The 10463-nt window shown below is 36.9% G+C and overlaps 1 protein-coding gene across 1 annotated transcript; it reads right to left on the bottom strand.

Moving 5' to 3' along the window:
• Positions 1 to 803: 803 nt before the first annotated feature.
• LOC128177000 (uncharacterized) lies at positions 804 to 9187 on the bottom strand. Its single transcript, XM_052843504.1, has 3 exons — positions 9182 to 9187; positions 8836 to 8974; positions 804 to 1273 (listed from the first exon to the last, which is right to left on the bottom strand). Exons 1-3 carry the CDS (start codon positions 9185 to 9187, stop codon positions 852 to 854), a joined length of 567 nt encoding a protein of 188 aa, XP_052699464.1. The 3' UTR covers positions 804 to 851.
• Positions 9188 to 10463: the final 1276 nt, after the last annotated feature.

Here is a 10463-nt window from a genome sequence, read left to right as displayed (position 1 = left end):
CGACAATGTAGAAATTAAAAACTGGTCATAACGTAACATAACATTATTTATTAAAAACATAATAGATATTTTTGTCAAGAAATACCCTAAATATTTGAAAGACACCACCCATAGCGAAAACAATAAACTTTGAATGCAAGCTTTTATAGTACATGTACACAACACAACACGAAATGTATTCATTTATAGTTATAAGAATCGTTTAAAAGGATAAGATATATAATGAATTGACAATATTGATAAAAACGATTATAAGCTACTAAACAGTTTTGTTGTGACAAACCCAGTTTTGACATTTAAACACAAACAAAAACTGTTTGTTTTCATGAGGAAAAAAAATACGAAAAGCAATCCTGATTTAGACCATCTAAGTTTGCAATGAAAAATGACAATAACTTTCAACCATCTCAAATACCCATAGACCGAAATAAAAAGATACAGGTTATATCAGGTGCTTAGGAGGAGTGAGCATCCTCTGCTGACTGGTCACACCTGCCGTGTGCTCTTTGTCGTAATTAAAAAAACAACTTTATATTTTTTTAATTTAACAATAAGTATGAAAAACTGTCACAACACAACTATTTCAACACATTAGTTTTTTTGATATGTGTAACTTTTAACTTAAAAACTGTTGCATGCTCCTTTGAACTAGTTTGACTCCTTTACAGAACACTACAAAGGTTTGTTAATCTATTGCTAAATGAAGTTTATGTTATAAAGAGTTCTATGTTATTTTATATTCAAAAAGAAAACCACGATAATGTGACGTTGTAATAATAAGAAAACATCTTATCATGGTGTATTTCTGATCAGTTGACAAATATGTTTGTCCCATAGGATTCCATCTTTCTTTATGTTTCTTTACATTTAAGCATTGCGTAGAGGAATCGGAGCAGCGTGTAAAGGTCTGGTAGGACAATGAGACTGGCAAACATACATAATATTACTATAGCCACAGATCCAACATATACCACCTCTGGTCTTGAATCCTGTGCCGAGCTTTTGCTTCTAATGTATTTCGATGTCTTCTTTTTCGAGATTGTTAGGTTCTGTACAATGTTATCTATTCTTTCCTGTAATGCCTGTGGTGTCATTGTAGCGTTGGTCTCGGTACAGGTACAAATACATAGTCCAGCTCGAGTATTGTTAAATGAAGTCGGTTTAACCGAAGTGATTGCTTTTGTTGGTGTACTCAAAGCGTTAGAAATGGCGGTAGAGATTATTGAATACAAAACCGTGGTAGTAGTAGGTGTATTCGAAATAGTGGTAGTGGCTGTTGAAGACAGAGACGTGGTAGTAGTTGATGTACTCGACGTGGTGAAAGGCATTGTTGGAGACAATGTTGTTGGAGATGTTGGTGTATTCTCAGTGGTGGGCGTATCTTGTGAAAACAAAGTGTTGGTAATTGTTTGTGTACTTGAGGTGGTCTTAGTGGTTGGTGTAGAAAAATTCGTGGTGGCAGTTGGTGTAATTTGGGTGGTGACATTGGTTAGTGTAGTCAACGTTGTAGTAGTGGTTTGTGTTGACAAAGTCGTGGTAGTGGTTGGTGAAGTCGTCGTGGTAGTGGTTGGTGAAGTCGTCGTGGTAGTGATTGGTGTAGTCGTCGTGGTAGTGGTTGGTTCAGACAAGGTCGTGGTAGTGGTTGGTGAAGACGTCTTGGCAGTGGTTGGTGTAGTCAACGTCGTAGTAGTGGTTAGTGTAGACAACGTCGTGGTAGTGGTTGGTGTAGACAACGTCGTGGTAGTGGTTGGTGTACTCAAAGTCGTGGTAGTGGTTGGTGAAGACGTCGTTGCAGTGGTTGGTGTAGTCAAAATCGTGGAAGTGGTTGGTGAAGACGTCGTGGCAGTGGTTTGTGTAGTCAACGTCGTGGTAGTGGTTGGTGAAGACGTCGTGGCAGTGGTTGGTGTAGTCAACGTCGTGGTAGTGGTTGGTGAAGACGTCGTGGCAGTAGTTGGTGAAGACGTCTTGGCAGTGGTTGGTGAAGTCAACGTCGTAGTAGTGGTTAGTGTAGACAACGTCGTGGTAGTGGTTGTAGTACTCAAAGTCGTGGTAGTGGTTGGTGAAGACGTCGTGGCAGTCGTTGGTGAAGTCAAAATCGTGGAAGTGGTTGGTGAAGACGTCGTGGCAGTGGTTGGTGTAGACAACGTCGTGGTAGTGGTTTGTGAAGACGTCGTGGCAGTGGTTGGTGTAGTCAACGTCGTTGTAGTGGTTGGTGAAGACGTCGTGGCAGAGGTTTGTGTAGACAACGTCGTGGTAGTGGTTGGTGTAGTCAACGTCGTGGTAGTGGTTGGTGAAGACGTCGTGGCAGTGGCTGGTGTAGTCAACGTCGTGGTATTGGTTAGTGTAGACAACGTCGTGGTAGTGGTTGGTATATACAACGTCTTGGTAGTTGTTGGTGTACTCAACGTCGTGGTAGTGGTTGGTGAAGACGTCGTGGCAGTGGTTGGTGTAGTCAACGTCGTTTTAGTGGTTGGTGAAGACGTCGTGGCAGAGGTTTGTGTAGACAACGTCGTGGTAGTGGTTGGTGTAGTCAACGTCGTGGTAGTGGTTGGTGAAGACGTCGTGGCAGTGGTTGGTGTAGTCAACGTCGTAGTAGTGGTTAGTGTAGACAACGTCGTGGTAGTAGTTGGTGTAGACAACGTCGTGGTAGTGGTTGGTGTAGTCAAAATCGTGGAAGTGGTTGGTGAAGACGTCGTGGCAGTGGTTTGTGTAGTCAACGTCGTGGTAGTGGTTGGTGAAGACGTCGTGGTAGTGGTTGGTGTAGTCAACGTCGTGGTAGTGGTTGGTGAAGACGTCGTGGCAGTAGTTGGTGAAGACGTCTTGGCAGTGGTTGGTGAAGTCAACGTCGTAGTAGTGGTTAGTGTAGACAACGTCGTGGTAGTGGTTGTAGTACTCAAAGTCGTGGTAGTGGTTGGTGAAGACGTCGTGGCAGTCGTTGGTGTAGTCAAAATCGTGGAAGTGGTTGGTGAAGACGTCGTGGCAGTGGTTGGTGTAGACAACGTCGTGGTAGTGGTTTGTGAAGACGTCGTGGCAGTGGTTGGTGTAGTCAACGTCGTTGTAGTGGTTGGTGAAGACGTCGTGGCAGATGTTTGTGTAGACAACGTCGTGGTAGTGGTTGGTGTAGTCAACGTTGTGGTAGTGGTTGGTGAAGACGTCGTGGCAGTGGTTGGTGTAGTCAACGTCGTGGTATTGGTTAGTGTAGACAACGTCGTGGTAGTGGTTGGTATAGACAACGTCTTGGTAGTTGTTGGTGTACTCAACGTCTTGGTAGTGGTTGGTGAAGACGTCGTGGCAGTGGTTGGTGTAGTCAACGTCGTTTTAGTGGTTGGTGAAGACGTCGTGGCAGAGGTTTGTGTAGACAACGTCGTGGTAGTGGTTGGTGTAGTCAACGTCGTGGTAGTGGTTGGTGAAGACGTCGTGGCAGTGGTTGGTGTAGTCAACGTCGTAGTAGTGGTTAGTGTAGACAACGTCGTGGTAGTAGTTGGTGTAGACAACGTCGTGGTAGTGGTTGGTGTAGTCAACGTCGTGGTAGTGGTTGGTGAAGACGTCGTGGCAGTGGTTGGTATAGTCAAAGTCGTGGAAGTGGTTGGTGTAGACAACGTCGTGGTAGTGGTTGGTGTAGATAACGTCGTGGTAGTGGTTGGTGTAGATAACGTCGTGGTAGTGGTTGGTGTAGATAACGTCGTGGTAGTGGTTGGTGTAGATAACGTTGTGGCAGTGGTTGGTGAAGACGTCGTGGCAGTGGTTGGTGAAGACGTCGTGGCAGTGGTTGGTGTAGATAACGTTGTGGCAGTGGTTGGTGAAGACGTCGTGGCAGTGGTTGGTGTAGATAACGTTGTGGCAGTGGTTGGTGAAGACGTCGTGGCAGTGGTTGGTGTAGATAACGTTGTGGCAGTGGTTGGTGAAGACGTCGTGGCAGTGGTTGGTGTAGATAACGTCGTGGCAGTGGTTGGTGAAGACGTCGTGGCAGTGGTTGGTGTAGAAAACGTTGTGGCAGTGGTTGGTGAAGTCGTCGTGGCAGTGGTTGGTGTAGACAACGTCGTTGTAGTGGTTGGTGTAGATAACGTTGTGGCAGTGGTTGGTGAAGACGTCGTGGCAGTGGTTGGTGAAGACGTCGTGGCAGTGGTTGGTGTAGTCAAAGTCGTGGTAGTGGTTGGTGAAGACGTCGTGGCAGTTGTTGGTGTAGACAACGTCGTGGTAGTGGTTGGTGAAAACGTCGTGGTAATGTTTGGTGTAGTCAACGTTGTCGTAGTGGTTGCTTCAGACAAAGTCGTGGTAATGGTTTGCCTATTTACAGTGGTTAAAGTGGTATGTGTAGAACTAGTAGATGATGGCACAGTCATAGTCGTAGAAGTAGTTGTAGCTACTGCCAAAAAAAGTTGATTAAAATTCGTTAAGAAAAGACAAAAAAAATTGTATTTTATTTCAAAGACCTTTTTAATTTTCATGGTAAACAGCAATTAAATGATACATAATTTAATATGGATCGCAAAACACCCTTTTTTTATTATTTCATTTTAGACATTTATCTTTTTAAAATGATTAGTGTTGAATTGTTTTGAGAACGTCTATTTTCAAAACAAAACACTTGCTTATATTACCACCAATGCTTTGGTAATGTGACCTGTGGAATTCGCAAAATCTTATTTCGATATCTCAAAATTTACATGATTTTTTAAAAGAAAAATAGAAAAATGGTATAGAAATGTTATAGCCGTTCGTCATTTGTCGTTAGATGAAATATTTAACTGATTTTGTAATTCGTTTCGTTCATGAGAAAGTTTTGTTTTTTTTAATTGAAACTATTGTTGGCAGAATTATTTGTAAAATGAGCTGTGGTCATTTTGTTCGTTAAATCAAACTGCTAGATTATAACTTCCATAAACTTTAAAATCGAAACATTGCCATCAATGAGACTGACTTATCAAATTAGATAATGTCATGGCCACCTATTTAATTGTGAACTAAAGTTGTGATTGTGTTTTTGTAATGTATGAGGTCAAACTTTATGAACCATGCTATTTGTATATACTAAGATGTACATTGAATCACGTCACATTCTTAACTCTTGCATTAATTGAATATAGTATATTAGTAAAAAAAACCTACTTGTAATAAATTAAAATGCGTCTGTTTTACCAAAAAAAGATATTGCTTATTGGTTCGACAAATAAATGTTTCCTTTCATTTTTAGCCGGGCTCTGCTAAAAGCAGAGTCCTGGCTGTAGGCAGGCAAATCGCAAATGTTACTATAAATGGCACAACTTCAAAAGTAAACAAAAAACCAAACAGCGTCAAAGTAAAAACTTCCGCTTTACCAAATAGTTACACAAAGAGCCACGTTTTGTCAAAAGTGTTGTCATTTTGTTTCTTTTTTTTTATTTCTCATAATAACGTGTTTTAAAAACAAGACTTTGCATTTTGGACACATATAATGCGCATGAATTTCCATGAACTACTTTGAGAGAGAGAGAGAGAGAGAGAGAGAGAGAGAGAGAGAGAGAGAGAGATATTTTCAGTCTTTACTACACAATATGCATTAAGACACGCCAAAAGAGCCCGGCTTCCAGTACCTCAGTACTTTGATTTTTATTGCAAGAGTTTATAAATTGAATTTCCAATGATACTCTTCGCTAATTTTAAGGCTATAAAAACTTACATATTGTATCGTATCTTACATGTATTTTAGTCTTGTCAATCTAAATAAAATATGAAACCATAATTTGGTTCAACGAATTTTGAAATATTATATATGCGTAACTGAATTTTCAAATTTTAGAAAAATTATAAAACGGACACTTTTTAAACAAGAGGTCCATGAGCCACATCGCTCACCTGAAAAACAGTTCCTTGTATCATTTTATATTAGTTTTTTTAAAAACATTTTACCATAATATCTCTATCTTAAACTTAAAACACCTCTTGGGACCTCAGGAGTTACAATTATAACAATTTAGAATCTATTACTACGCGGGTATGATAAGGCAACTCTCAGCGATCAAATTCCTCTGATCGAAATGACGTCACAATAAGCAGCATGATATCATATTTTACTCAGAAACATGTCGATTTTAACTTTATCTCTGGTTTAAATTATGAAAACTACAGGCAAAAAATATCACTAAAACTCTTCTAACTGAATATATCTTCGATTTCTCTCTATTACGTATAATTGTCATTGATGACGTCACAAGCATGTTTAATCGAGAAGATAATGTCGGGAGCCAAATCATCAGAATGCAGTGTAAACAATGCCGAAATAAGACTTATTCAATACAGATACCTAAGACTTAGATAAGTGTCAGTTAGGATATTATCAGGATAATACAGGCATGGATATTTTGTTTAATCAGCGAGTGTTATAAGGTAAGCAGTTCGACATTTATATGGCTTGACCAGCCTTTCCTGTCAGTGTGTACAAAAAAAGGGCAAAAGTGTAACACTACCCCGGATATTATGAAAGATGATTTTGGTAAATATCAACGGTATATGACCTAAACTACTTGATAAGTGCTGCTAAAATCCTGTGATTTGTTGTTTAAAATGAAAAATACGTAGTATTTTCAATGAAATTATAGAAGTTGAGAGGGTTTCCGATAAATATTTACAATATTTATTTTATGCGATTAACAATAGGATTGTAGCAGTAATACTAATAAACCTGAACTAATTGCCGATCGAATTTTTGTAGCAAACATACAAAGGAACTTCGGGGTAGTGTTACACTTTTTGATTTTTTGTTAAGGTAAAAAATTGATCTATTTTTAACTGTCACGTGATACCATAGCACGGCAGCTTCAAAGATCCAGTCGATTCTGAAGTAGAAAAGCAATATCTTGGTGAACACATTCACTTGATATTAATATTCAGCACTGTTTTCATAAAAAATAAACAGTTTGCAAATTGATCATAATTTTGACGGTCATTAAACTCAGAGTTGCCTTAACCTACCCGTGTAAATCCAGAATGCTATTTACAAACATCAAAAAATAAATAAACATCAGTGCATCACATTTTTGCATTTCACCGCTTGAAATTAGAAATACCAATTTAAAAAACTGAAAATGAAATATATTCTTGTTTGTCCGATTTTATCCAACTGTTTGAGGCATATGGCAGTGCATTGATGTGGCCATCCAAAATGATCACGATTTTGGTCAATTTCTTAGGAATGCATTTTTAATGATCAAATTAAATTTGAGAGTCAGTCGTAGAGTTATAAGCAACAACAGGGCTCGCAATCCTTTATCATGTGCTCTGTTACTCGCTTATAATTCAACAAATGACACTTAAATTTTGGTTACCTATTAAAAATGCCTTACTGAAGCGTTTTTACAGTAACAATAACAATCGGAAAAATAACTTGTGGTGATAACGAACAGTGTTTAAATTTAAAAGTTCAAAGGGAAATTACAAAATAGAAGCAGAGCGAACACGGACCTCTTTAAAAAAACAGAGGTACGATCAGGTGCCATAAAGGAGTGGGCATCCTCTGCTGACCGGTCGCTTCTGCCGTGTGCACTTTGTCATAATCGGGAAAACCGGAAAAGTCGTACACAATTAGGTGTTTAAATATGATCTAACAATAAGTTTGAAAAACGTCAGTCAGCATGCGACCCAGTGGAAGGTTGTATTTGCTTAGGTCGTTGTATCGACTATAGAAATTACAAAAAAGATAACTTCAAACGAGTCTGTTGATAGTCCGGTTTATCAACTTGTTTGTCAGTAGCTTGCCTCGCCTTAGAAACTGTTAATACGAAGAGCATGCCCTTGCGTATCGAATTAACTGAGAGACAAAAATACCATCAGTTAATGAATATATATATATAAATAAATATATATATATATATATATATATATATATATATATATATATATATATATATATATATATATATATATATATATATAAGAAAAGTTTACTATAGAAAAATTGAAGTCATCACGTTTATTATAAGTTTTGTTTAAAATAACAACAAATAATTTTTGACAAAAATTGTGACCATGCCCCTATAAACTTGTACATCTTTTGATATCAGGACTACGTAAACTTGACCGGTAGCAGACGGATCACTTATTAAAAGGAGGTCCTAATGGGGATTGAACCCTGGCCGCTGGGACTGTTGGCTGCTGTCTTATCCAGTAGGGCACGGACGCTTGGGCAACAACATGTCCTTTTTTTTTTAAATTAAATTTCAAAATCACTGTTGGTTAACCTATAGGAAAATGGTTAGAACATTTTGAATATTGACTTTGATGTGAATTAGAACATTTTGATAATGATAACTAAAGGTACATTTCATACAGTATACGCGATTAGCTTATCAGAACATCTGTTCTTTTCACCCTTATTTGGGGTAGATACATGTACTTGTGTACTTGAGAAATTATTGATTATGGCATTAACATATTGTCGGAGTATATTTTTAATCTACAACTCAAGAATTCAATATTGTAATAGGTTTATTTCTTTTTATGACCATCATTTATTAAATATAAGATAAAGGTTGTAATGAAAGTAGAAAAACAATATATTGTAATTGAACATATTTATGAGTCATTATTGTAATTGAATTAATTGTGGTGCTTTATGATTGTGAAGTTTATATGTATTGTATTGTTTATTTGTCACCAGCTGTACAGCTCATAGACATATACAATTAATATACACATGTTATAATACATATACTGGTCACTTGAAAAAGGCAAGTTTATACATGAAGTTTTCTGATTACAAAAGCATTTTTAATATTTATATATGTATTAGATTTTGAAGGACCGTCAGCATATTAAATAGATAATTAGAAAGTCAAACAAAACTCGTTTGTTACTTACCTTCACAACCAACGACGTCAAAATGAAGACCGCAGTATGAGTGACACGAAATGGGCAATAGTCGGACAGAGCGGGCAACAATAGGACTGGGTAGATATTTAGTCACTAGAGTTGTTGAGTCTGTGTTGGCTTTGAATATCTGTTCACCAAAAAAAAAAAAAAAAAAAAAAACACCCAGTAGTTTACGTATTGACACACGTATTGAAACGAGGCGCTCAGGAAATAAATTGATTTTATATATTGTATATTGTAACACAGTTAAGTTAACGATATATACGGTTTTATACTTTATTCTAACGAAACGCTTACGTATAAGTAGATAAAAAGTGTAACTTTGATTTCCCACTGACATTATGCTGATCAAAGAAATATGATGCATGCACTCATAAACACTATTGTTTAAATGATTAGGCGTCTAACAGTTGCACATACTTATATCAATGTCAAAAACACGTTTGCTTTAACTGCATGTATAGATTAAAAAAAACCAAAACGGTTTTAATATTTTTTTTTTAGCAACGTTTGATAAGCTTTTGGTATTTTGTAAGGCGCTAGTGTAGTTTATAAATATGTGTACTGTTAATATTGTAGATAACTATGTTTAAGTTTGTCTTTATTAATGAGTTTTGTAATGTACATGTAACTGCATATTTGATCATGTCGATAGCAAAATTGTAAAAAAAAAACCCTGTTTTTTTTTCAATTATAATATTGTCACTTGCTGAAAATTGAAAAAACACCCTATTTTTCAATTATAATATTGTCACTTGTTACTAATTTACTTTAAAACTGTCGCTTTGCATCACTGTGCTCCACCGTGAGGATGTGTCACTGTAAATAACCATGTATTCCTTGACGTATACATTGTATTTTTCCACTCCCTTTGTTACTACACCTTCTACGATTATATTTCTTCCAAAATCGACCTAAAATAAAAATATTGGCTTTGGGTTACGGAATTAATGTGTTTTACATAATATTGCTGAAAACAAAAGATAAAATCAGATTTATGTTGAATGCTTGAGACGATTAAAAAAGATTTTGTCCACTTTATGTAAAGTTTTAATGGAGACAGGAAAAAAATTAAATAGCGTCTGAAACTTTAGATAAATATTTTGTGGTCCGTGATTCGAAATGGACCTCCAATGTTAAAAACAACATCAACGTTTTCTATGCAGTGGTTATCAGCAAAAACATGTCGAACGTACCAAATCCTTTTCATTATTTACATCGTTTGCTTAAGTAGATGTAAATCAAATGATGTTTTTCCCTATTTGATAAATATATGTAGGAAACAATCATAATATTATTTTAATCCTATTAAATATATACGAAAGCCCAGAAGGCTCATTTGAGATTCGAGATTCAAAATACGATATTCGAGATTAAATATCTAAATTCACTATTTAAACCATACATCTGAACACTAGTCGAATATCTTAGCAACACCAAACTGTTCTTCAATAAATAAATAAATATCCCCCGTACATGCTCTTACCTTCAATAAATGTCATTACATTCCTTGTTCAATAATTACGTTTTTTTTGCTTCGGACTTGAATGTCTCGACGTCAATGAATAAATGGAGTCACGTGATTGCCTTATGAATTTCTTTACACGGCGGGCGTC

This window comes from Crassostrea angulata, chromosome 3 (genome assembly GCF_025612915.1).
Source record: "Crassostrea angulata isolate pt1a10 chromosome 3, ASM2561291v2, whole genome shotgun sequence".
Classification (NCBI taxonomy): Eukaryota; Metazoa; Mollusca; class Bivalvia; order Ostreida; family Ostreidae; genus Magallana; species Magallana angulata.
This window is presented reverse-complemented; position numbering and strand designations above follow the sequence as displayed.